The sequence below is a fragment of the Erinaceus europaeus genome, chromosome 17 (genome assembly GCF_950295315.1).
Source record: "Erinaceus europaeus chromosome 17, mEriEur2.1, whole genome shotgun sequence".
NCBI lineage: Eukaryota > Metazoa > Chordata > Mammalia > Eulipotyphla > Erinaceidae > Erinaceus > Erinaceus europaeus.
This window is the reverse complement of record NC_080178.1, coordinates 27348594-27372895: the sequence shown is the minus strand read 5'-3', so window position 1 is coordinate 27372895 and position 24302 is coordinate 27348594. Positions and strand designations below refer to the sequence as shown.

The 24302-nt window shown below is 40.4% G+C and overlaps 1 protein-coding gene across 1 annotated transcript in view; it reads left to right on the top strand.

Moving 5' to 3' along the window:
• CAT (catalase) overlaps nt 1–24302 on the top strand; it is a 40235-nt gene that overhangs the window by 2481 nt on the left and 13452 nt on the right. Inside the window, exons 2-8 of the mRNA XM_007521812.3 lie at nt 9845–10016; nt 12085–12195; nt 14104–14234; nt 15061–15165; nt 15889–16014; nt 17546–17737; nt 19358–19510. Coding sequence (XP_007521874.1) covers nt 9845–10016; nt 12085–12195; nt 14104–14234; nt 15061–15165; nt 15889–16014; nt 17546–17737; nt 19358–19510 — 990 coding nt within the window. The remainder of the gene's footprint in view (nt 1–9844; nt 10017–12084; nt 12196–14103; nt 14235–15060; nt 15166–15888; nt 16015–17545; nt 17738–19357; nt 19511–24302) is intronic.

Sequence of the window (24302 nt, the reverse complement as noted above, 5' to 3'; positions counted from 1 at the left end):
AAATTAAAAGAAATGTTTTATTATTATCTTTATTTACTTATTGGACAGAGACAGTCAGCAATCAAGAGGGATGGATGTGATAGGGAGAGAGGCAGAGAGATAATTGTAGCTTTCCCTCTGTAGGTGGGGACTTGGGGCTTGAACCCTGATTCTTATGCATTGTAACATGTGCACTCAATCAGGTGCACCACCAACTAGCCCCTCTGTCCAAAGGAAATATATGTATGACATAAAGCCTGTATAATTTTCCAGTGTTTGGAAGAAAAATCTTAAACTCTAGACAAGTTGAAAAACTCATAATTGTAGGTCCATGTATTCTACACTTTTATTCTACAATGAATATTTTCCTACATATCAGGGCCAGGCAGTGGTGTACCTGGTTAAGCACACATATTACAGTGTGCAAGGAGCTGGGCTCAAACCCTGGGTCCCCAGGAAAAGTTTCATGAGTGGTGAAGCAGGGCTGCAGGTGTCTCTCTGTGTCTTTCCCTCACTATCTTTTCCTCCCCTCTCAATTTCTCTCTGTCTCTATTCAATAATAAATTAAAATTATCAAAAATATTTTCCTACATATCTTTTATTACTTGATAATCTATCTTTCCATATCTTCCTGTGGCCATGAATCTCTTTTTTGGGGGGTGCATTTCAGAGTAGGTTGAAGACACCAGTAAACTTTATTCCTAAACATCAAGAATACAAGTAAGTGGTGCATTGCTTGTATTCAAGGTAATAACTTATTGCATCATGAAATATGCAAATAGTAAATTTACCATTACATGATACACCTGTGATTCCTAACCCTCCATTTAAATAGAGAAGATTATCGTTATCTTGGATAGAGCCTTCATGTTATTTCCCACTGATTTCAAGCACTCCATGTAATCTTGCCTCAGGCAACCACTGTTTTGACTTTAAACACTGGTTTTGGCATATGCATATTCAGTTCCCACCACCAGAGTTCCATATCCATCCCTCTCCTTGGAAGTTTCCCTATTTATCCCTCTGGGAGTATGGACCAAAGATCTTTTTTTTTTTTAAAAGCACATTCTTTTTTTTCTCCCCTTTTGTTGCCCTTGTTTTTTTTTTTTTTTTTTTATTGTTGTAGTTATTGTTGTTCTTAATGATGATGTCATTGTTAGATAGGACAGAGAGATACGGAGAGAGGAGGGGAAGACGGGGAGAGAAAGACACCTGCAGACCTGCTTCACTGCCTGTGAAGTGACTCCCCTGCAGGTGGGGAGTGGGGTGCTCGAACCGGGATCCTTAAGCTGATCCTTGCACTTCTTACCATGTGCACTTAACCCATTGCGCTACTGCCCGACTTCCGACCAAAGAATTTTATGGGGAGCAGATGGTGGAAGGTTTGGCTTCTGTAAGTTCTTCTCTGCTGGACATGGGCTTTGACAGATCCATACCGCCAGCCTATTTCAGTCTTTCCCAAGTGGACAGAGCTCCAGGGAAGTGGGCTTCCAGGACACATTGGTGATGTCATCTGCCCAGGGAAGTCAGGTTAGTGTCATGGCAGCATTTGCAACTTGGTGGCTGAAAAGCATTAAGATATAAAGCAGGACAAATTGTTTAATAATCAGGAACCTAAAGGCAAGAATACAGCACATGAAATTTGGGTTCTTCATGTTGGAAAAAGCTAGTAGGTCTATTTTAGGTAATTCCAAGGGGCCCATGCATTTACTAATTTTTGCTTGTGCTCAACAGCAAACATGCAGGTGGGCTAAGGATATTGTTAGGGAAGATGATGTCAAAGTTGGGAATAGGACTAGAAATCTGGATCAGGGCAGAGAGTAGCTCCCAAATATGGGAAAAGCATATAAATACTGTTAACAGTAAACTCCATTCATCTGACCTAGGGCCCAGTAAGAAATTTTTTTTTTAAGGTTAAATGTTTTATAACTCATTCATGTGGTTGAATTTATCAGCCATTTGTTCTTTTTATTGTTGAGTAGTATTCCATTGCATGAATAATAATTTATTTGTTAAGTGCTAACTGTTGCTAGATACCAGAGCTATTTTGCATATCTGGGTATTGTAGATAAAGATGCTATGAAAAGTCTTAAAGTTTTGATTTTTCCTCAAACATGATTACATTTCTTTTAGGAAATGTCCAGGAGAAGAATTGCTGAGCTATAGGGTAAATGACTGGTGAGAAACTACTAAAGCTCATTTTCAAAGTAGTTGTACCATTGTACCATCTACATGGTCATTAATATTGTATGAGTGTTCCAGTTGCTTTACATTGTGGCAACTTTTGGTGCTATCAGTTTTCATTTTAGCCATTCTGGTGCATGAGGTGCTATCTTATTGTGACATTCATTTGCATTACTCTGATAACCTATAATTCTGAGCATCTTTATGATGCTTTAATACCTCATTAATATATATTCCTTTAAAAAATTGGGGTTGTCTTTTAATTTGGATTTATAGCCCATAAGTGCTGTGATTTTAGACCCCAAAAAGTATAATGCTGTAAACATTAGTAATGTAAGTCTCTCTTACATGATGGGCCAGAGTCATCTGAGTTTGGAGAGTGGGGTGAGTATTCTGCTACCTGTAGTTGAGAGCTCCAGACCAAAGGAGGCTGCCCCCTTTTGTCAACACATGGCTTTTAAGATTGTCCTGGGCGACATTGTCCAGCCACAGATGATTAAGAGTGTGGAGGGGCATGCAGGAGAGGCTTGGGGGCCAGTCTGGAAGTAGTGTGGCCACTTCTACTTCTTCTAGCGTTTGCCCTTCTTCCATAGCCAGTCAACAGGTCAGGTTGAAAGCTGTCAGGACCTGCTTGTTGCTGGCTTTGAAAGTGACTGGCTTTCCAGTCTGAATCCACTGGGATCCATGTGGATTCAGTCGGCTAGGAAGGATTGTCAGTTTCCCCAATGAATGGGTACTCACGGGATGCACCACAAGAAGGTCGATCCAATGCATCCCGCCACTTCTACTGATATTCCATTATCTAGGATTCTGTCACAGGGTTAACATCTAACCTTGAGGGAGCTTGGGCATTGTGTCCAGGCAACTGACCCTCTTGCATTATCCATGAGTTTTGGTGAGTATGTATGCAGCTGTTTCCATGTGATGTTGTTTGGGCAAGCAGACCTAATTGCTTTTTATTGATTTAGAGTTGTTTGTTTTATTATTTATTTATTTATTTATTTTGCCTCCAGGGTTATTGCTGGGGCTCAGTGTCTGCACCACAAATCCATTGCTCCTGGAAGCTATTCTTTTCCCTTTTGTTGCCCCCCCTTTTTTTATCATTGTTGTGGTTATTATTTTTGTTATTGATGTCATTGTTGTTGGATAGGACAGAGAGAAACAGAAAGAGAAGAAGACGGGGGGTGGGGGGGAGAAGGATAGACACTTGCAGACCTGCTTCACCGCTACAGTGCAGCGACCCCCCCTGCAGGTGGGGAGCCGGGGCTAGAACCGGGATCCTTACACCGGTCCTTGCGCTTGGTGCCATGTGCACTTAACCCGTTGCGCTACTACCTGACCCTGTTTTATTTTTTAAAGTATATATATATTTATTTATTTATTTATTTGATAGAGACAGAGAGAAGCTGAGAAGGTAGGGGAAGGTAGAGAGGGAAAGAGACAGAGAGACACCTGCAGCCCTACTTCAGCAATTTGTGAAACTTTCCCCCTACAGGTTTAGACCAGGGGCTGGAACCCAGGCCCTTGTGCATTGCAATATGTAACCAGGTGTGCTGCTGCCCCCCCACCCCCCCCAACGCTTTTTAAAGGTTTATGCCCTTTTAATTCTCTGGTGTTAAAATATTCTTTCTGTTAGAGATTATGATAGGAACAGATAATGTGTGTGTGTGCATGCGCGTATCATATTATCCCCTTGCTTGGCAAATGCTTTCATGTAAATGCTCAGTGCTGTCTCTTTTGTTTTTAATTTGTACTGGACTATAATCGTTTTTAAGTTCTACTCCTACAAGAGAAGGGTACACTTCTCCTTTCTCAAGAACTAACAGCAGGAGTGCCTATCTGGGTGTACCGTCTTTTAGAATTAGATTGTTAGCTAATGTGAAGGCTGTGTATTGGGCGTCTTTGTGGTCAGATTTTGTTGCTGACGAGGTGACTTGGGAATTTTGTAAACTTTAGTGAGTGAGTTTCAGGTAGGTGACTTGAATCCTATCATCATTAGTAGTAGTAATTTTTAATTTGATAGAGAAATTGAGAGGGGAGGAGGTGTTAGAGAAGGAGAGAGAAAGAGAGATACTTGCACCACTTGCTTCACCACTTGTGACGCTCCCTCCCCACAGGTGGGGACTGGGGACTTGAATCTGGTTCCTTGTGCATGTGTGTGCTCAACTGTGTGTGTCATTACCTGGCCCCTGTTGTTGTTATTTAGGTAGATACAGAGGCAAAGATGGGGGAGGTGGGAGGAAAGAAAGAAAGAGAGGAAGAAAGGGGGAAAAGGAAAAGAGAGAGAGAGAAGAATGAACATAGCACTGAAACTTCCTTCAGTTGTTGGGGAATTGGACTTGGATGTGGGTCGAGCACATGGCAAAGCAGTCCGCTATCCAAGTGAGCTATTTCGTTAGCCTATTTGTTTGAAGTTTCTCTTTTCTCGAAATACTGAATACTTAAATCCGGGGAGTAAGGTGGTTCACCAGATGCTCCCAGTCATTTTAATGGCGCTTAAACGGGGGATTTTGTTGTTCATTGATTAAATGCCAAAGGTTCTTCCTATGGGGTGCTTGGGCTTAATTAACAGCCAGTGATTCCTCAAAATCTGGGGGAGGGGGGTTTGAACACTTCAAGTCTTACTTTGTGAAACAGGTTTCCTTTTTACCTCAGAGAGAGGGTGGATCTTAACCATCCATTCCTGTCAGTGAGTTATAAGGCAAAGCCAAACATGGCGTGTTTAGTTTTTAGTGCTTAGTAATTTGATATTAACTGCATTGATGTAACACTGCCAATATTGGGATGGAGAAGAGCTGACTGGTAATTCCTTAAGTGCATCTGTGTTGTCATTTCTCTTGGGAAATACCTTGGAGTGAAACTGCTGCATGTCTCTTTCTCTCTTTCTTTCTCTCTCTCTCTCTGGTTGATTCTGAGGAGTGGGATAAAAATCTGTAAACTTTGATCTCTGTTAGCCATTACTTAGACCACTCCACTCCATACTTTCCTCAGGTGAGAAAAAGAGAGAGACAAGCAAATATTTATTTTTGCATTTTCCTCTCGGTTTCATTCTTTACTTTCTTTCTGTGACTTACAGTAGTTTTTACTACAAAGAGTAGAGGAAACTTTGATACTTATGGATCAGCAGTCCTTCAGTTTTTGAGCCTTTCTCTCCCTGTGACTCCTTACCTTTTTGAAAAATTGAAGGACTAGTTCTCAGCACTACCAGACTTATTAAAATAAGAATAGTTTCAGGCTAGAGAAAAGTCTACTTTGCTGTAGCTACAAGGATTATTATAAATATTTGTCTACTACTAAAAACAAGTAGCAATGTTTTGACCATCTCTTGCTGAAAACATTAACAACTCAACAAAAAGAGAGGAAAAGGATATTATTCTTGTACAAAATAATATGAAACAGGCTTGCTTGAAAACACAAACATTTCCAACTTGGGTGAGGAAGGAGGCCAATGTACAAGGTTGACCCTTCCTGGCTTGGATGTTGAATGTAGGGAAGGTTCTATTTACCCAGGCTGACAAGACCAGCTTATTATGACTGTGTGGTTTTTTTTTTTTTTTTTTTTTTTTTTTTTGCTGTTTTGAGATTTGAGTGGGTCTGTTAAATAAAACACCCTTCTGCCCTCCAATCAGTCCTACTCATAGCCAAATGGAGGAAAAGACAAGTATTGTACAGATGGACAGGGTTCCTGGCAGAGGCTTGATTGGGAAATGTAGCTAAGATCCAGGGCCAAGAGGACTTGATTGCACCCCAGGGATGAATATTTAGATCCTGCATTTAGGCAGCTCTGGAGTTTGCCTGGTCTACCCCATCATGAGCTGGAAGGATCTTTGCTGCCCAAGGCTTATCACTTCCAAAAGTAGCCTTGCACTGGTCTGGGCCTTTTCCCCAGACTTCTCAGTTGGGAAGGTCTCCTGTGCCAACCCCCCCCCTACCCAAGAAATTCAAGGGTTCCAAGCTATCTGTTTTTTTTTTTTTTTTTGTGTGTGTGTGTACATGAATGTTCCTGTTGTAGAAGTATGGTGAATTTTAGATGAGTAAATGCGGAGTGCTAGGCAGTATTTCGCCAGAAAATATCAGGCACATTCTATATTGATCTCTAAGAATGAGGAGCTGCCATGACGACACCATTGGGACTTAAAGTTAGACATGACTTGTATTACCAACTTTTGTTTCTTCTAAATACTTTTTTAAATAAAGAAACATTGAGAGTCGGGAAGATTCTGAAGCAGTAGTACATCAGACTTTCATGCCTGAGGCCTCAAAGGTCTTAGATTCAGTTGCCAGCACTGCCATAAGCCTGAGTAGAGCAGTGCTCTGGTCTTTCTTTCTTTCTTTTTTTAAAAAAATATTTACTTATTTATTCCCTTTTGTCGCCCTTGTTGTTTTATTGTTGTAGTTATTATTGATGTTGTTGTTGGACAGGACAGAGAAATGGAGAGAGGAGGGGAAGACAGAGAGGGGGAGAGAAAGACAGACACCTGCAGACCTGCTTCACCGCTTGTGAAGCTACTCCCCTGCAGGTGGGGAGCCAGGGCTGGAACCGGGATTCTTATGCTGGTCCTTGCATTTGTGTGACCTGCGCTTAACCTGCTGTGCTACCGCTGACACCCAGCTCTGGTCTTTCTTATGACAGTAAGTAAACATTTTTTTTAAAGTTATTTTTTTATATTTATTTATTTATTTATTTTCCCTTTTGTTTCCCTTGTTGTTTTAACATTGTTGTGGTTATTATTATTGTTGCTATTGCTGTCGTCGCTGCTGGATAGGACAGAGAGAAATGGAGAGAGGAGGGGAAGGCAGAGAGGGGGAGAGAAAGACAGACACCCGCAGACCTGCTTTACCGCCTGTGAAGCGGCCCCCCTGCAGGTGGGGAGCTGGGGACTCGAACCGGGATCCTTACGTCTTGGTCCTTGCACTTTGCGCCACGTGCGCTTAACCCATTGCTCTACCGCCCGACTCTGGTAAGTAAACATTTTTATTTGAAAGACACATTGCATGCTTTAGGTGTGTGCACCATTATGAATCCACACCTTTATACTCTGCATGGCACTGACATTAAATGGCTACATTTGACCCCTTCTACGTGATTTACCCATCACTCCTCCATGAGGTTTTATATTAGTCTTGGAACACCTGTGAGCAGAGGGCAGCTATGAATATATGGTAAATATATTGATAAACTTGTTCACCAGAGAAAGCCAACCATAATCCTCCCAGGAGAAGCGCTCATTAATGTGATTTGACTGTAATTGACCCCAGTGGAAAATAAGTAAGGGAATAAATAGCAAAGCAAGCCAACATGGAATTTTACTTTTTAGTCCCTGCTTCTTAGTTTGGTGTCAGCATTAGCTAAGTCGTAGAGTGACTTTGCCAATTTCTGCAGCAGTTCCATAACAACAAGTTTGCCTTAAAATATTAGATCTGAATTTGAAGATGTAAATTCAAATCCCATTTATTTCTTTGGAGGGGAGACTCTGGGAGAGAATGGGCTATCGCTTCTGCTACCTGCTTGGAAATGAACTTCTTTGACCATTTCATACTGGTCTGTAGTTTAATTTATTCACATGTTGAGCCCATACACTTGTTGTGGCTGTGCTGAGCATTGTGTCAGGTGACAGCTGTAAATGTGAAAGGTATGTACTATCTTGAGAGGAAAACCAGTGAAGTAAACAGGCAATGACAGCATTTTGTTCTGTGGGGTACAGAATGCCCTTGGTCACCTTGAGGTGGTGACATGGGTTGGGGGCAGGTAGAGCCGTTCAGAAGTATGTGTGAATGTCATGAGTAATTAGTAGGCAGGAAGATGAAAACACATTAACTGGTTGGGGCAAATGGTCCTTTTCATAATCTCTTAGAATTGTCCAGCAATAGAAAAAAAAATTTTTTTAAGTATTTTATTTATTTATTTATTTTTCTTTTTGTTGCCCTTGTTGTTTTTATTGTTGTTGTTGTTGTTATTGCTGTCGTTGTTGGATAGGACAGAGAGAAATGGAGAGAGGAGGGCAAGACAGAGGGGGAGAGAAAGATGGACATCTGCAGACCAGTTTCATCATCTGTGAAGTGAGCCCCCTGCAGGTGGGGAGCCTGGGGCTTGAACCGGGATCCTTGCTCCGGGTCCCCGCGCTTTGCACCATGTGCGCTTAACCCGCTGTTCTGCTGCCCGGCCCCCAGAAAGTTCTGGTTTTATAGTGATCTTTCACTGTATTGTATAAAAACAATAATAACATGTTGGAAAAACTGTCTTTGGAAGAATTATCTTCACTCATTCAGACTCTTAAAATAATAATAATTTTTTTTTAAAGATAAAGAAGTGTGCGCGTGAGAGAGAGAGACAGACACTGACAATACAACACCAAAGCTTCCTGCAGTATGTTGGGGGTCAGGCTTAAACCTGGGTGACACATGTGGCAAAACCATGCACTATCCAAGTGAGTTTCATTGGCCTTAGACTTTTTTTTTTTTTTTAGACTTCTTTTTTAATTATCTTTATTTATATATTGGATAGAGTCAGTCAGAAATCAAGAGGGAAGGGAGGGATAGAGAGGGTGAGAGACAGAGACTCCTGCAGCACTGCTTCACCACTTGTGAAGCTTTCCCCTGCATGTGGGGACTGGGGGCTCGAACCCGGGTCCTTGCGCACTGTAACATGTGCACTCAACCAGGTGCGCCACCACCTGGTTCCCCAAGACTCTTTCTTTTTAATGCAGTGTCAGAGACCAAACTAATGGCTATCATACATAATTTATTGCTGAACCACCTCTGTGATCCAGGTTTTAGTCGTTTTATACAGGAGACACAGGAAGCACTCCTCTACCACCCAGGGAAATCCATTTCCTTTTTGTCTCTGTTGTTCTCATGAGCTGCCTGGGACTGAACCCATGCCCGGTGGGCACTCTCTTGTTATCTACCCGCCCCACCCCTTCCTTATCCAGACTTGTTATATTATATGGAACAGATAAATCAGTGCAGCATCCTTGAAGCTACATACAGTTACTTAAGTTTTCTGAGTGTTTCTGGATTTTTTGTGGCGTCATCCAGAAGCTGGAGTATCTCTCAGGATTTCAGAGAGGTTTCAGTGAGAGGACATGAGGATAGGTCTCTAGGAGAAGACTTTGCTCACATACAGTGGGTGCTGCAGAAATGGTAGTTACAAATGGAAGTGAGAAAGTAGGTACAACCAGCGGATTCAGCTACCTCTAAATGTATACAGGCAAGTGAAAACTAAGCACGATATAGGTAGTTTTCAAATAATTAGGAAAGTGATCAGTAGTGGGCGTGAGCAGTGGTATATAGCACATCCTTTTAAAAGGTTCCAGAAACTTCATTAAGAGTTTGCTTTTTTTTTTTTAGAGGGGGAAGGTAATGTTTAAAAATTTACTTTCCATGGTGCCTTCTGCAGCCCCACCCTCTCAGCTTATTTAAATACGTATTCCATTAACTCTTCTCAGTTGGAGACCAGTGACTCTCCCTTAGAGTTGGAACCAGCAAGAATGCAGGCTTTCAGCCATTTACTCTGTTCTTTCTCAGGCAGTAGCCTATCTTGTAGTGTTTCAGTACTTTGCATGGAAGACATGTAAATAATTGGACTGAAGGCATGAAAGTTGCAAACCGATGTGCCTGTGATAATGTAAATCACTGACTCTTGTATTTTTTTTTTTCTTCTTCTTTTATGTTCACGTAGAAACCTGATGTCCTGACCACAGGGGCTGGTAATCCCATAGGAGACAAACTTAATGTTATGACAGTAGGGCCGAAAGGACCCCTTCTTGTTCAGGATGTGGTTTTCACTGATGAAATGGCTCACTTCGACCGTGAGAGAATTCCTGAGAGAGTGGTGCATGCAAAGGGAGCAGGTGAGAGCCGTGTTGATGTGCTGGTAAAGGATGGCTTAAAAAAAAATTTTTTTTAAAAAAATTTTATTTATTTTCCCTTTTGTTGCCCATGTTGTTTTATTGTTGTGGTTATTATTGTTGTTATTGATGTTGTAATTGATGTTGTAGTTGGATAGGACAGAGAGAAATGGAGAGAGGAGGGGAAGACAGAGGGGGGGAGAGAAAGATAGATACCAGCAGACCTGCTTCACTGCCTGTGAAGCGATTCCTCTGCAGGTGGGGAGCTGGGGGCTCGAACCAGGATCCTTACGCTGGTCTTAGACACTTTGCGCCACGTGCGGAAAGATAGCTTTTTGATGCCAAGGTAAAAGATGACTTCTCAGGGGTGTAGAGCTCCTTGAACAAAAGTACCTTACCTCTGTTTTGAAGAGAAAGGGATAAATTCTCCCCAATAGAGGAAGTTAAATGATAGTTATTTTCCTATTATTTTTGAACATTATATATAAAATACTTAATTTTACTAAAAAATAAAAGTAATCTTCTGTCTCTTCCATGCTACAGTTAGGTAAAAAACAACAACAAAAAAATTGGAAACACAGAAAATATGATTGCAACTACATTTAGATGGTGTCTGGATGGATATATCAACACTGTAATGAAATGCAGAATTGGGGAGAGTTGTGTGAGGGTGGTGGGTTGAGGCAGTTTTTCTTTTTCCAAAGTGTCTGTAAAACTTTTGTTTTTACAGAGCAGGTTCTATGCTCTTTTCCTTTGACTCTATACCCTACTGACAATCTGGTGTGATGCACTAGGAGTATGGATCGACCTGTCAACGCCCATGTTCAGCGGGAAAGCAATTACAGAAGCCAAACCTTCCACCTTCTGCATCCCACAATGACCTTGGGTCCATAATCCCAGAGGGTTAAAGAATAAGAAAGCTATCAGGAGAGGGGATGGGATATAGAGTTCTGGTGGTGGGAGTTGTGTAGAGTTGTACCCCTCTTATCCTATGCTTTTGTCAATGTTTCCTTTTTATAAATGAAATAAAACAAAAAAAGAAATAAACAATTAAAAAAAACTTGTTTTTATCACAAGAACAACAGATAGAGAGTGATGTTTAGAAAAAAGTGTAAAACTCAAGAGGAAAAAGAAAATTTGATAGAAAATGCCCCCCCCCCTTCTTCTTTTAGCTACTTACTTGGACTTCTAGTTAGAACGTCTCATTTCTCTTTCTTTCTTTCTTTCTTTCTTTCTTTCTTTCTTTCTTTCTTTCTTTCTTTCTTTTTGCCTTCAGGATTATCACTGGGGCTTAGTGCCACTACGAATCCACTGCCCCATGTGGCCAGGTTTTCCATTTTATTGGATAGGACAGAGAGAAATTAAGAGGGGAGTTGGAAGATAGAGAGGGAGAGAGACAGATAAGACACTTGCAGACCTGCTTTACCTCTTGTGAAGCAAACCTCCCAGCAGGTGGGGATCCAGGGGCTTCAAGTGGGATCCTTGCATGGGTCTTTGAGTTTCATGCCACTGCTCAACCCCTCGAACTTCTTATTTCTTTATCTCCTTTTCTTCCTAGATAAGGTATCCTCTCAGTTTCTCCACAGCGCCTTTCTCTCCCCCTCTCCCTCTCCCTCTCCCTCTCCCTCTCCCTCTCCCTCTCCCTCTCCCTCTCCCTCTCCCTCTCCCTCTCCCTCTCCCCCTCTCCCTCTCCCTCTCTCCCTCTCTCTCTCTCTGTCCTTTTCATCATTCCTTGGGTGTATTGTTTGTTTGATTCTTGTGTCAAGTGGTTGAATCTATTTTCTCTCAGTCTGTATTTTCTCCTTTTCCCTTCTCTGTTCTTTTTCTCCTATGACTTAAATATACTTTAAGTCCCTTTTAGTTCTGTGCTCTTGGGTCAGTTTTGATTACTTACTTCCAGCCCCACACATGTTCTCCTCTTGATGCTTGGCTGTGTTGCACTGAATGGAAGCTTCCCTCCCCATGGCCAGTGCTAAACCCATCAGCTTTTCTAGTTGCTCAAATACCTATTGAAGACCAGATGGTCTGAGTGATGGTGTCTTGATCAGGACTGCTTTGGCTTTTCCATTAGGAGCCTTTGGCTACTTTGAGGTCACACATGACATTACCAGATACTCCAAAGCCAAGGTGTTTGAGCATGTTGGAAAGAGGACTCCCATTGCAGTTCGATTCTCTACTGTCGGTAAGTCTGTCTGTTTGCATGACTGGTGTTGCTTCAAAACCCTTTGTGGCACTTAGAATGTCATTTCAAGAAAAGCTTATTAGAAAATGGGAAACAAGCACTTCTCCAAATTATAGTAAGGTTTTATAGTAGAGGAATTTTCCTTCTTCTTTTATTAGAGAAATATTTTGAGGTCTGTAGGAAGTTAATGATAGTTCTGTTTGTTGAGGTCTTGGGAAATCACACTTAAGTTGAGACCACTTTTGTGACTCTCTGGTATTTGGAACAAGCTTTTCTCTATGTGGTTGCTTCAAATTCAAGTGTAGAGTGGGAAACTTATGAAATACCCATGATTATAGCTGCTTAAAATTTTTTTTTAATATTTATTCCCTTTTGTTGCCTTTGTTGTTTTATTGTTGTAGTTGTTATTGCTGTTGTTGTCATCGTTGTTGGATAGGACAGAGAGAAATGGAGAGAGGAGGGGAAGGCAGAGAGGAGGAGAGAAAGATAGACACCTGCAGACCTGCTTCACTGCTTGTGAAGCAACCTCCTGCAGGTGGGGAGCCGGGGCTGGAACTGGGTGTTTGCGCTTTGCTCCATGTGCACTTAACCCACTGTGCTACTGCCCCGCTCCCGATTATAGCTGCTTTGTATGGAGAATCAGCTCTGTGACATCCATGGTCAGGTATTTTCCAGATACTATTATTATCCATACATCTGCTTTGCCAGGCAGAACTGTTTTTATTTCAGAGAAGTTAAGTGGTTTTTCTTATGTCACAGAGCTAGTAAGAGTGAGGGGCTGGTAAGATAACTCACCTGGGAGGGTGTATGCTTTGCCATGTATAGGACTTGGGTTTGAGCCCCCAGCATAACACATGGGAGTACTGCTTCACTGGGGTAAGCTGTGATGCTGTGGTGTTTCTCTCTTATTTTAGTCTTACTTATTTTATTTGATAGGACCGAGAGAAATTTAGAGGGGGAAATGTAGATAGAGAGGGAGATTGAAAGAGAGACACCCGCTCATGAAGCTTTCTCCCTGCTGGTGGGGACTGGGGGCTTGAACCTGGGTCCTTGTACATGTGCACTCAACTGGGAGCTCTACCTCCTGACCTGTCCCCCCCCCCCGTTTTTTTCCCACCAGTGTTAGTGTCTGTACAATGACTCTACCATTCCTGGTGGCCTTTTTTTTTTTTTTTTCTTTTTCTTTCTATTCTGATAGAGACAGAGAGAAATGTGAGGGGGTGAAGGAGAATGAAAAAGAAAGAGAGAGAGAGACCTGTGGCACTGCTCTACTGCTTGTGGAGCTTCCTCCTTGTTCCACACCTGTCCCCTCCAACTCTGGTTGTCACAGTGTGCACCTCTACCTGGTGCACCATTATCTGGTCCTTCTCCACCCCTCCCATCTCAAAAACTTCTATCCAGAGTGGTGAAGCCTGGTAACAACCAAAGAGAAAAAGATCAGCTCTGTTATACTGTATCTCACCATATACAGTTGATTCTGTTTGCTTGCCAATCGGTGCATTTATGAAATTAAAAATAAGAACTTAGAGTTTAATGTTCAGTATTGGCCTCCTGATTTTGACAGTTCACTTACTCTGTTTACTACCTTAACTTTCATTAATTATTCTTTTCCCTTATTTTAATTAAGTTTAATTACCTGCTTAAACATAGCTATTTTACAATGTTAAAAGATTATCTCTACAGCTGCTATTACATGTACCCTCTTATTATTGTTAATTAGTTCTTTGTGTAATATCTTGCTTGACTTACCTGGCAAGTGATAGAAATAATAACCCAGCTAGTAAAATGCTTAATCTACTTCTAGGAAATGGATGTGAAAGGATAGATATCAATGTTTTATTATGAGTTCAGACATTGTAGATGAAATTACTCTGCCATCTGCTGTTTTTTTTCGATTTAAACTTGAAGCTGGAGAGTCAGGCTCAGCTGATACTGTTCGTGACCCTCGTGGGTTTGCAGTGAAGTTTTACACCGAAGATGGGAACTGGGATCTTGTTGGAAACAACACACCCATTTTCTTCATCAGGGATGCCATGTTGGTAGGTGATAGGGTATTGGGTATTCCACATGTGCTTGTTGATTTAAATTGATTTTAGACACTCTGGATAGATTGGCATTGGAGGATAAACACTGGAAAAGGCAGAACACATAGGACTGGGGTTGGCTGCACTGCTTTTTAAACTCATTTTTCCATATTTTGTATCTTGTAAATTTTAATTAATTAATTGATTGATTAATTATTTATTATTATTATTATTAATTATTAATTAATTATTTTTGTTCCCCCAGAGTACTGATTAACTTTGGCTTATGGTGATACTGGGGCTTGAATTTAGGACCATTGGTTCTTCAGGCATGAAAGGCCTTTTGCATAATTGTTATGCTTTCTCCCCAACCCCTATATTTCATATCTTTTAAAAAGATCAGTGACATCAATTATCACTAGTCTTAGATTGGTATTTCAAGAGTTACTGGCTTCATAGGAATAGTCCTGATTTTTTGCACAGTGTAGAAGATGAATAGAAAGAGGCATTGTTCTCGAAGCAGGCAGAAGGTATCTTTGCATGTTCTGAGTTAGCAGGATTTGTGGTGTGTGTGAGAGAGAGAGAGAGAGAGGAAGTATGTTTGTGTATTTTCCTGTAAATAGATACTGAAGCTCTGAGAATATTTGAAGTACTTTAGTATGTCTTAGGCACTAATTACATATGTTGATTACATTTCATTTTAGAGTTTGTCAGCTCAACATTCTAAGATTATATGATTCAGAATTAATCCACAAACTGAATAGTAGGTGATGTATAATGCAAAGCACCATAACTCCCTTAAACTTAGTTTTGGAATTTTGTTTTTCTCTTTTTCTTTTAGTTTCCATCCTTTATCCACAGCCAGAAGAGAAACCCTCAGACCCACCTGAAGGACCCAGATATGGTCTGGGACTTCTGGAGCCTCCGCCCCGAGTCTCTGCATCAGGTGGGGACATTTCTTTTTTTCACTTTTATTATGTCACCCGGGATGGAACTATAAACTATTGCCTCTTAACATGTTTCTCTCGTTTGGACTCTTTTTATTGGAGTTGGGTTCTGACTCTTTCTTCTTGTGAGGCTTCCTCAGATTTCTTAATCCTGAAGAGTTTTATAGTGAGTGGTTCTGTAACTCTCCCCTCATTCCTAGACTGCAAGTGATGCTAGAAATTGTATTAATTGGTATTTTGCAACCCTTATGGTTAAAGTCTGTGTTAGGGAAATGAGGGGGAAAACAATACTAAACATATATGCCATGAAAATGAAACTTGAATAACAAGTTAGGCTAGTTTGGCAATTTATTTCAGCCTTTGCCAATAGAATTTTGCACCACAAGATTCGTGTGGTCCTTCTGCTTTCACATCCTTCTGTCAATGATTTTATTACTAACCTTTCCTGCTGATAATGTTACTAAGGGTTTTTCTATAGTTGATATCTTAAAAATCTAGGGTCTTTAAAAAAATTTTTTTTTAAATTTAAACCAGATAACTTCAGGTTTGTTTTTTTATTAAGAGGGGGTTAGCATTTTACAATGCGGTCATTGTCACATGCATATAATTGCTTTATGTACCAGCCCCCACAGTTCCCTTCCACCTTTCCCTACCAGCACCCTCCTCCCCAGAGTTTCTTGCTTTGATGAGATATACCATGCTTTTTTCCCCTTGTACTTTAGGTTTCCTTCTTGTTCAGCGATCGAGGAATTCCAGATGGACACAGGCACATGAATGGATATGGATCTCATACCTTCAAGCTGGTTAATGCTAGTGGAGAGGCAGTTTACTGCAAGTTCCATTATAAGGTACAGGTTACCTTTGGAGTGGGGTGAAGAGGGATGCAGGACTCACACCACCTATGTCTCTTTTCCTTGTTTCTTCTCTTGAGGATTGGGCAAAGATCAGGACCTCTCCTGTTTTTCCTTTTTTTTTTTTTGCCCTTAGCTACCAAGGATGAGATATATTGATCTGGTTGATCAGTACTAGGAATATCTTGTTGGTTCCCTACTGCCCAAGTGAATAGATTTCACTCTGTCCAGTTAGAACTCTGTAAAATCTCTCTTTGCTCTCTTTTTTTTTGAGGTGGCCAGAGGGTAAAAGTACTGCAGTAGTCAAGCTTTCTGCTTCTGAATTCTATGAGCTCTTTGTCATAAAATTTAGGGAAATGCCCTATTTGTGCTGGCTCTTAGGTTTAATGTTTCTGGTATTATTGATGTGTTGTTATTGGATAGGACAGAGAGAAATGGAGAGAGGAGGGGAAGACAGAGTGGGGGAGAGAAAGATGGACACCTGCTGACCTGTTTCACCGCCTGTGAAATGACCCCTCTGCAGGTGGGGAGCTGGGAGCTCGAACCGGGATCCTTATGCCGAGCCTTGCGCTTTACACCATGTGCACTTAACCCATTGTGCTACCCCTTATTATTATTATTATTATTTTATTTATTTTTTTATTTGCGAGGACAAGGGAGATCAGAGCTCTACTCAGTTCTTATATCTGTGGAACACTACTGAATTCTGGCATAGATGGTACTGGGCATTGAACCTGAGACCTCATATTTGTAAATTGTGTGCTCTACTGTTGAACTATCTCCCTGACTCCTGATGGGTTTTATACATGTGTAAAGGTGTGAAATGGGGAGTTGGGCGGTAACCAACAACACAAGTGGTGAAGCAGGGTTGCAGGTGACTCTCTGTCTCATGCCCTTTCTATCTCCCCCTCCCCTTTCGATTCCTCTCTGTCTCTATCCAATAAGAAATTAAAATATTTAAAAAAAGAAATTAAACATAGGATTAAACATAAATTGCCATATGACCTGGCTACTTCTTTTCCATATATAATACTCTAAAAGTCTACTCGAATTAGGTACTTAGAAAGTATTAAAATGGTCAATTTTAGAGTATGCTTATTTCATACCAACTTTTTTTTGACTGTCTGAACGACAGCAGTGAAGTATAATCTATAAGGGTGAAAGACAGAAATTAAAACTATATCTCTGCTTTTGAAACATCCAAATAAGATAGACTGCATAAAGAAAAGATAGGATTAACTTTGAGTATGGAATATATAGAGGGATTCCCTAGACAGTTGAAAGAATCAGGATAATCAAGTAGAATTTCTTTTTTCCTTCTTCTGCTCAATTACTGCCTGCCCAACCCCTACTCCCCTATTTCTTTTTGATAAACTTATCTCTGTATTAGATGTAAACAGTGGAATTATTGACACAAGAAAATGTAGCCTTTGTGTCTGTTACTAATGATCCTTCACTGAGTTCCTAGGAAGGTTGAATGACAGTTGCCAGTGAGTTTCAGTTTGGACTAATTTCTTTCCTTCTGTAGACTGACCAGGGCATCAAAAACCTTCCTGTTGAAGAAGCAGCAAGACTTTCCCAGGAAGATCCTGACTATGGCCTCCGAGATCTTTATAATGCTATTGCCACGGGAAACTACCCCTCCTGGACTTTTTACATCCAGGTTATGACATTCAGTCAGGCAGAAAATTTTCCATTTAATCCATTTGATCTTACCAAGGTGAGTCAGTTAATAACTAAATTGTTTTTAAAGTTTCTTCTTACTGAATTAACAAATAATCAGTTCAGCATTCATAATGATGGGGACATCATGTACAAAAAATGCAGTGGTATTATATAGTTTCCTAGTCAATGAATAAATGTTCACTAGCACCTTGCTACATCTTCCTGTTTGATAAAGTTAATCTTGGTAGATTTGTTGTAATGTTATTAGCAGAGGAAAACAGCTGATGCCAGTATTTTCTGGGAAACTATCAATATTTACTGTTGTGAAAGAATGAACCAATGAACTTAAATCACCTTAAGTTCTTATCATGGGATATTAGATTACACACAATTTTCTTTGTAAAAAAATTAATTACTTTAATTATTTTTCATCATTCATCAGGGCTCCAGCCCCTCTTCCCACCTCATTTGCCGTCCCCCAGAGTCCTTTGTTTTGGTGCAATACACACCAAACTCAGTCCAAGTTTTAGTTTGCATTTCCTCTTCCTGTCCTTGTTTCTTCTTTTTATATATATATAAAAATGTATCAAACTTATTTCAACATCTGGTTTCATTTTTAAATTAAAGCTGTTAAATATTTCTAAATTTTAAAAATCATTATGAATACAGCATTAATAAGCTATTAAACAGTGACAGTGGTGGTCCAGGAGGTGGTGCAGTGGATAAAGCACTGGATTCTCAACCATGAGGTCCTGAGTTCGATCCCCAGCAGCACATGTACCAGAGTGATGTCTAGTTCTTTCTCTCCTCCTATCTTTATCATGAATAAATAAATAAATACTTAAAAAAAAAAAAGCAGTGACAGTGAATGAAGTGGACCATGCATTAACAAAAGCCATGTTTAATAGTAAAAAGTTTTATAACAAAATGTTATTTGACGATTGCAGACTCTCTAGTAGTAAGACTTTCTTTGAAAAAAATACTTTCACTTGTATTGTACCAAAGTAAAAGACTCTGGGGTGGTAGGGGGGAAAGAGTACAGGTCCAAAAAGGATAATAGAGAACCTAGTGGGGGTTGTATTGTTATATGGAAAACTGAGAAATGTTATGCATGCACAAACTGTTGTATTTACTGTCAAATGTAAAACATTAATCCCCCAATAAAGAAAAAACAACAACAAAAAACTTTCACTCTAATTAAATAATTCGTCTACACTTTTATATAATTAAGCTTTTTCACCCAATTACTACTATGCCCAATAAGCTTTTCCCACATTTAAGCCTTTCTATACTGCTTATAAACTATTACAAGGTAAAATTCTAAGTGTTCCTTAAAAGAAACTTGAGATTTTCATTTTCACAGTGAACCTGTTTGAGCAAAAATATGTCATTACTACCACATAAATTAAGACAAAGACTGAAATAAACAAAAGTAGTATGCATACAATCAGTAGATTACCTGACACAATGGTTTAATTCTGTCCTTCTTAAGTGCCTCTTATAAATCAGGTCATCTGTAAAAATTACTTTCATGATCATCAACATCACTGTATTTGAAAGTTGACATTTTTATAGATACTTCTTTGATTTTTTTTTCCAGTTGGAATTGTAAATAGGACTTTTTTTTAGATTCGGCTTCACAGTCATTGTAAAAAAATGACTTTTTTTTTTTTAGGTTTGGCCTCACAGTGATTACCCTCTTATCCCAGTTGGTAAACTGGTCTTAAACCGGAATCCAGTTAATTACTTTGCTGAAGTTGAACAGATTGCCTTTGACCCAAGCAACATGCCTCCTGGCATTGAGCCCAGCCCTGATAAGATGCTTCAGGTAAGCCTGGTAGATTGATTTGGTCTGTGCAGGAGTGTAAATGGACCCTCACTCCCACCCTTCCACCCCACTTTGTGTTTGGTATGTGTGTATATGAAGACTTAACTAGGATGTGTTTTATAGTTCAGTCTGGGTTATTTCCTGAAGGGCAGAGTGAAATATCATTAGGTAAGTACTATATTATAAATAACAAATTTCACAGTAAATACTCCCATCGACATTTAAAATGTAGACATTTAGTCTCCTAGTCTCTTTAAAAAAAAAACTATGTTGAAGATGCCAGAGAGAGAGAGTTCTGAGTAGGTCACTTGCCTTGCCGTGAATACAGCTTAGGTTCAAGCCCTGCTACCACAGCTGGAGTGCAGTGACCTCAGGGCAAGTTCTGGTGCTCTGCTTTCTTCCTGTCTCTTTACCTGAATGAAAAAGGGAGCCCAGGGAGAGATTAAGTGGCTGGTAACAGTCAGCAGTTTACCAGCTGAGACACACCTCCAGTCTGTTTCACCAATACAAAGACGCCTGAAGGGAGGAGAGGACTCCCCTGAGACTCACCAAATCCAACTGTGAGTCTCCACTGGTACTGCCATCAGAGGCTGGAGCAGCAGTGGGGAGGCTCTAACCAAGAGACAGAGAACTAACCAAGAAACTCAGGAGAAGATCTATACCTCGATAACCTAGCGGTGGGGCTGTGAGAGTTTCTTTGCATAACCACTGGATTATCTCTGCCCCACCCTACTTTATCTCTTGGTCAGGAGTCAGTGATTAAGCTAAGAAGCCTACTTAAAGTTTAAAGCCCTCAGGCTCCCATAGCCTACAGGGAAGAAAAAGAACAAAAGAGGCTTTATGCCACTGTGCTCCAACTCAGGAATTAAAATAATATTGAAAAAACTGTCAATTTCCACAACTGTGAATCCTTTAATTACCTTACTTAGACACAAGTCAATCCAGGCAACAGTGATCAGTAATTTGAAAAGTACTGAGAGAGGGAACTCATAACATAATATATAAAATGGTTAAACCAACAAGAAGAAATATTGGAGCAGTGAACCAGGACAAGAGTCCAGCTAAAAGCCTCCCATAGGCTGAAGCACTAAATAATGAGGTCAACATCCAAACACTAGCTAAGGAAATAATTACAGAAGTGAGTAAAGAGTTTGAAAGAATTGTCATCAGAAATGCGGAAACAACAAATGAGACTCTGGGAGAAAACACTAATTATCTCCAGGTTATTAGAGAGCTGAAAGTTGAAATAGCTGAGCTAAGAAGGCAACTAGCTGGACAAGCTAAAACAGTATCAGAGCAGGGCAACAAAATAGATGAAACAGTAGAGGGGAGAGAGAATAGAATCAATGAGGCTGAAGACAGAATTAGCAAGATCAAGGACAAATTAAAGACAACTAAAAAAGAAGTAAGAGATCTCAAAAAGATTAAGAGATACTGAAAACAACAACAGAGACCTATGGGATGACTTCAAAAGAAATAATATACGAATTATTGGCTTACCTGAATGAAAAAATGCCTTAGGAGTGGTAAAATCATGCATGTAAGGATCCCACTCTATGCACAAAGAAAGGAAGGAAGGTTGATTGGAAGGAAGGAAGAAAAGAAAGACGGGAGGGTTTGGGCGGTAGTGCAGCGGGTTAAGCACACATGGCATGCAAAGCGCCAGGACCAGCATAAGGATCCTGGTTCAAGCCCCAGCTTCCCCACCTGCAGGGGAGTCGTTTCACAGGCAGTGAAGCAGGTCTGCAGGTGTCTATCTTTCTCTCCCCCTCTCTGTCTTCCCCTCCTCTCTCCATTTCTTTCTGTCCTATCCAACAACGATGATATCAATAACAATGATAATAATAACCACAACAACGATAAAACAACCAGGGTAACAAAAGGGAAAAAATAGCCTCCAGGAGCAGTGGATTTGTGGTGCAGGCACTGAGCCCCAGCAATAACCTTGGAGGCAAAAAAAAAAAAAAAAGAGAGAGAAGGAAGGAAGGAAGGAACGAACAAAGAAAGAAAGGTATCCCAGAAATGCCTTATTTGTAGAATAAAACATTATTTGCTCCACCTATGACTGATGAGACAGAATAGCTAATTGATTTTAGCACTTAGCATAACTGCATTCATTTCTTCTTCCATGGTGATGCTAGAATTTTCTAATCATAATAAAGCACTGGAGATGATTTCTATGTGTTAAATTGATGCCGCCAGTGTATGACTGAAGACAGTGGGTTAATTTAACAATTTGTCGTGATAATGTTCTAAAGGTATTTAGTATTTTTTCCCCCACTCTAAATAATACTCTTTCAAAGTGCAAAGAGCAAATGCCTCTTTTTTTTTTTTTTTTTCCCTGAGCCAGCAAGGAAATAATTGACTTAGAAATTATTGAGCAAATCAGGTTTTTTTTGTGTTTCTGGACTATGACCATGAGACTGAAGTCAAATATTACATCAAGTCAGACCACAGTGACTGAGGGCACATCTTATGTAAATATGTGTTTCCAGGTTAGAAGTCACACTGTGTGAAGGCAGGCTGAGAATTTTTTTTTAATAATAACTTTTTCTGCTTTAATATCGACATTGGAGGTTTTTAGACAATACATTTCTTCTTGTTAGTTTCAGTTTGATTTATTTAATATAAATGAGCTGCCTGTCTACTGTGTGTGGTAAACTTTCCTGGTGCTGTGACAGATGGAAAGACACAAGTTGAGTTTACAAGGTTAGACAGAATGCCAGGTCCGTCAGAAGGATGAATGTGTCTGGAGGATGATGGCAACATTTTGAGGGTGATAGCAGTTTAAATGGCTTTGGAAGAAGTGATGGAATTCTACTTTTCAGCAGAGGTAAAATACAGGGCATAGCCAGTAAGGGAGACCATGTTGGGTATACTGAAATGGTTGACTGTCACACTTTCCAGAACTGGAGGTAATGAGATAGGATAGGTTGAACAGATGTCAGAAGAGACTTAAATATCTGAGCAAAAGTTTGTATAATTGTCCTTCTCAGGGAAGAAAAAAAAATTGTGTCCAGTTTTGAGAAATGGGACCTACTCTATGAGGCAGCATCACTGCTACTGGTTAAAAACTGGAACTAGGGACTAGGCCTAGAAAGAAGAAGTCTAGCAAATTAGAGGAAAAGCAGAAGTGCTTGTATTGAAACTGGGGTGTGGAAGATGTCAAGACAAGGTGAACCTCCCATTTTTAAAAATTTTATTTATTTATTTATTTATATTTATTTTAAAAAAGGAGACATTAACAAAGCCATAGGATAAGAGGGGTACAACTCCACACAATTCCCACCACCCAGATCTCTGTATCCCCTCCTCTCCCCTGATAGCTTTCCTATTCTTTAACCCTCTGGGAGTATGAACCCAAGGTCATTGTGGGATGCAGAAGGTGGAAGGTCTGGCTTCTGGAATTGCTTCCCCGCTGAACATGGGCTTTGACAGATTGATCCATACTCCCAGCCTGTCTCTCTCTTTCCCTAGTAGGGTGGGGCTCTGGGGAAGTGGAGCTCCAGGACACATTGGTGGGGTCGTCTCTCAGGGAAGTCTGGTTGGCATCATGCTAGCATCTGGAACCTGGTGGCTGAAAAGAGAGTTAACATACAAAGCCAAACAAATTGTTGAACAATCATAGACCTAAAGGCTGGAATAGTGCAGATGAAGTGCCGGGGGGGGGGGGGGTCCTCCTTTTTGTAGGTAGCTAGTAGGCATATTTTAGTTACATTTCAAAGGACCTGTAGCTATACTAGTTTTTTTTTTTCTCTGAGCCTGAAATCTGATATGCAGGTGGATTCAAGTTATTGTCTGGGGAGGTGATGTCATGGCTGGAAAAGAAAGCTGGATCAGGGAAGAGAGCAGCTCCCTAATATGGGGAAGGAGTAAATATTGTTGACTGTAACAAATATTGTAATAAATATTGTTGACTGTAAACCCCATAGATTTGATTTGAACCTCCCATTTATACTTTTGAAAGAGTACTGTTATTTTTGGATGTTGGAAGGAAGGAGGGAGCTCTGTGTGAAGGACAGGCTAATGGGATTTTCCAGTGCATTGAATGGCCCTGGAGAATATTGCATAAAAATGGGACAGATTGGGGACCAGGCGGTAGCGCAGTGGATTAAGTGCACATGGTGCAAAGCACAAGGACCGGCGTAAAGATCCTGGTTGGAGCCTCTGGCTCTTCACCTGCAGGGGTGTCGCTTCACAGGCAGTAAAGCAGGTCTGCAGGTGTCTTTCTCTCCCCCTCTCTGTCTTCCTGTCCTTTCTCAATTTCTCTCTGTCCTATCCAACAGCCGTGACAGCAATTACAACAACAGTAATAACCACAATAACATTAAACAACATGGTCAACAAAAGGGGAAAAAATGGCCTCCAGGAGCAGTGGATTCATAGTGCAGGCACTAAGCCCCAGCAATAACCCTGGAGGCAAAAAAAAAAAAAAGAGAGAGACTGAGGAATGGAAAGTGACCCAGGTCTTTTCACAAGGACTTGGACTATTGTGGGTCTCTGGGACTGCGGTGAGACTAGAGGCTGTGAGCATCTGAGTCATACAAGTAGAAGAGCCTGGCAACTGTTTATTTAGTGTGTTGTTTTTATTGCTTTTTAATTTTATTTATATATACTACTTTTATTTATTTTTTATTCCTTTTTTTTTTTTCTCCCGTACATTAGGTAAGTGTATGACAGAGCTTTATTAGGTTCAGTCAAGATGTCCTAGCCTAGTTTTCCCATAGGTGTGAATTCTAAAGTCATGGGGCAGGCCAGGAAAAGGATAGTAGAGAAGGACAGCTGTCCTTGT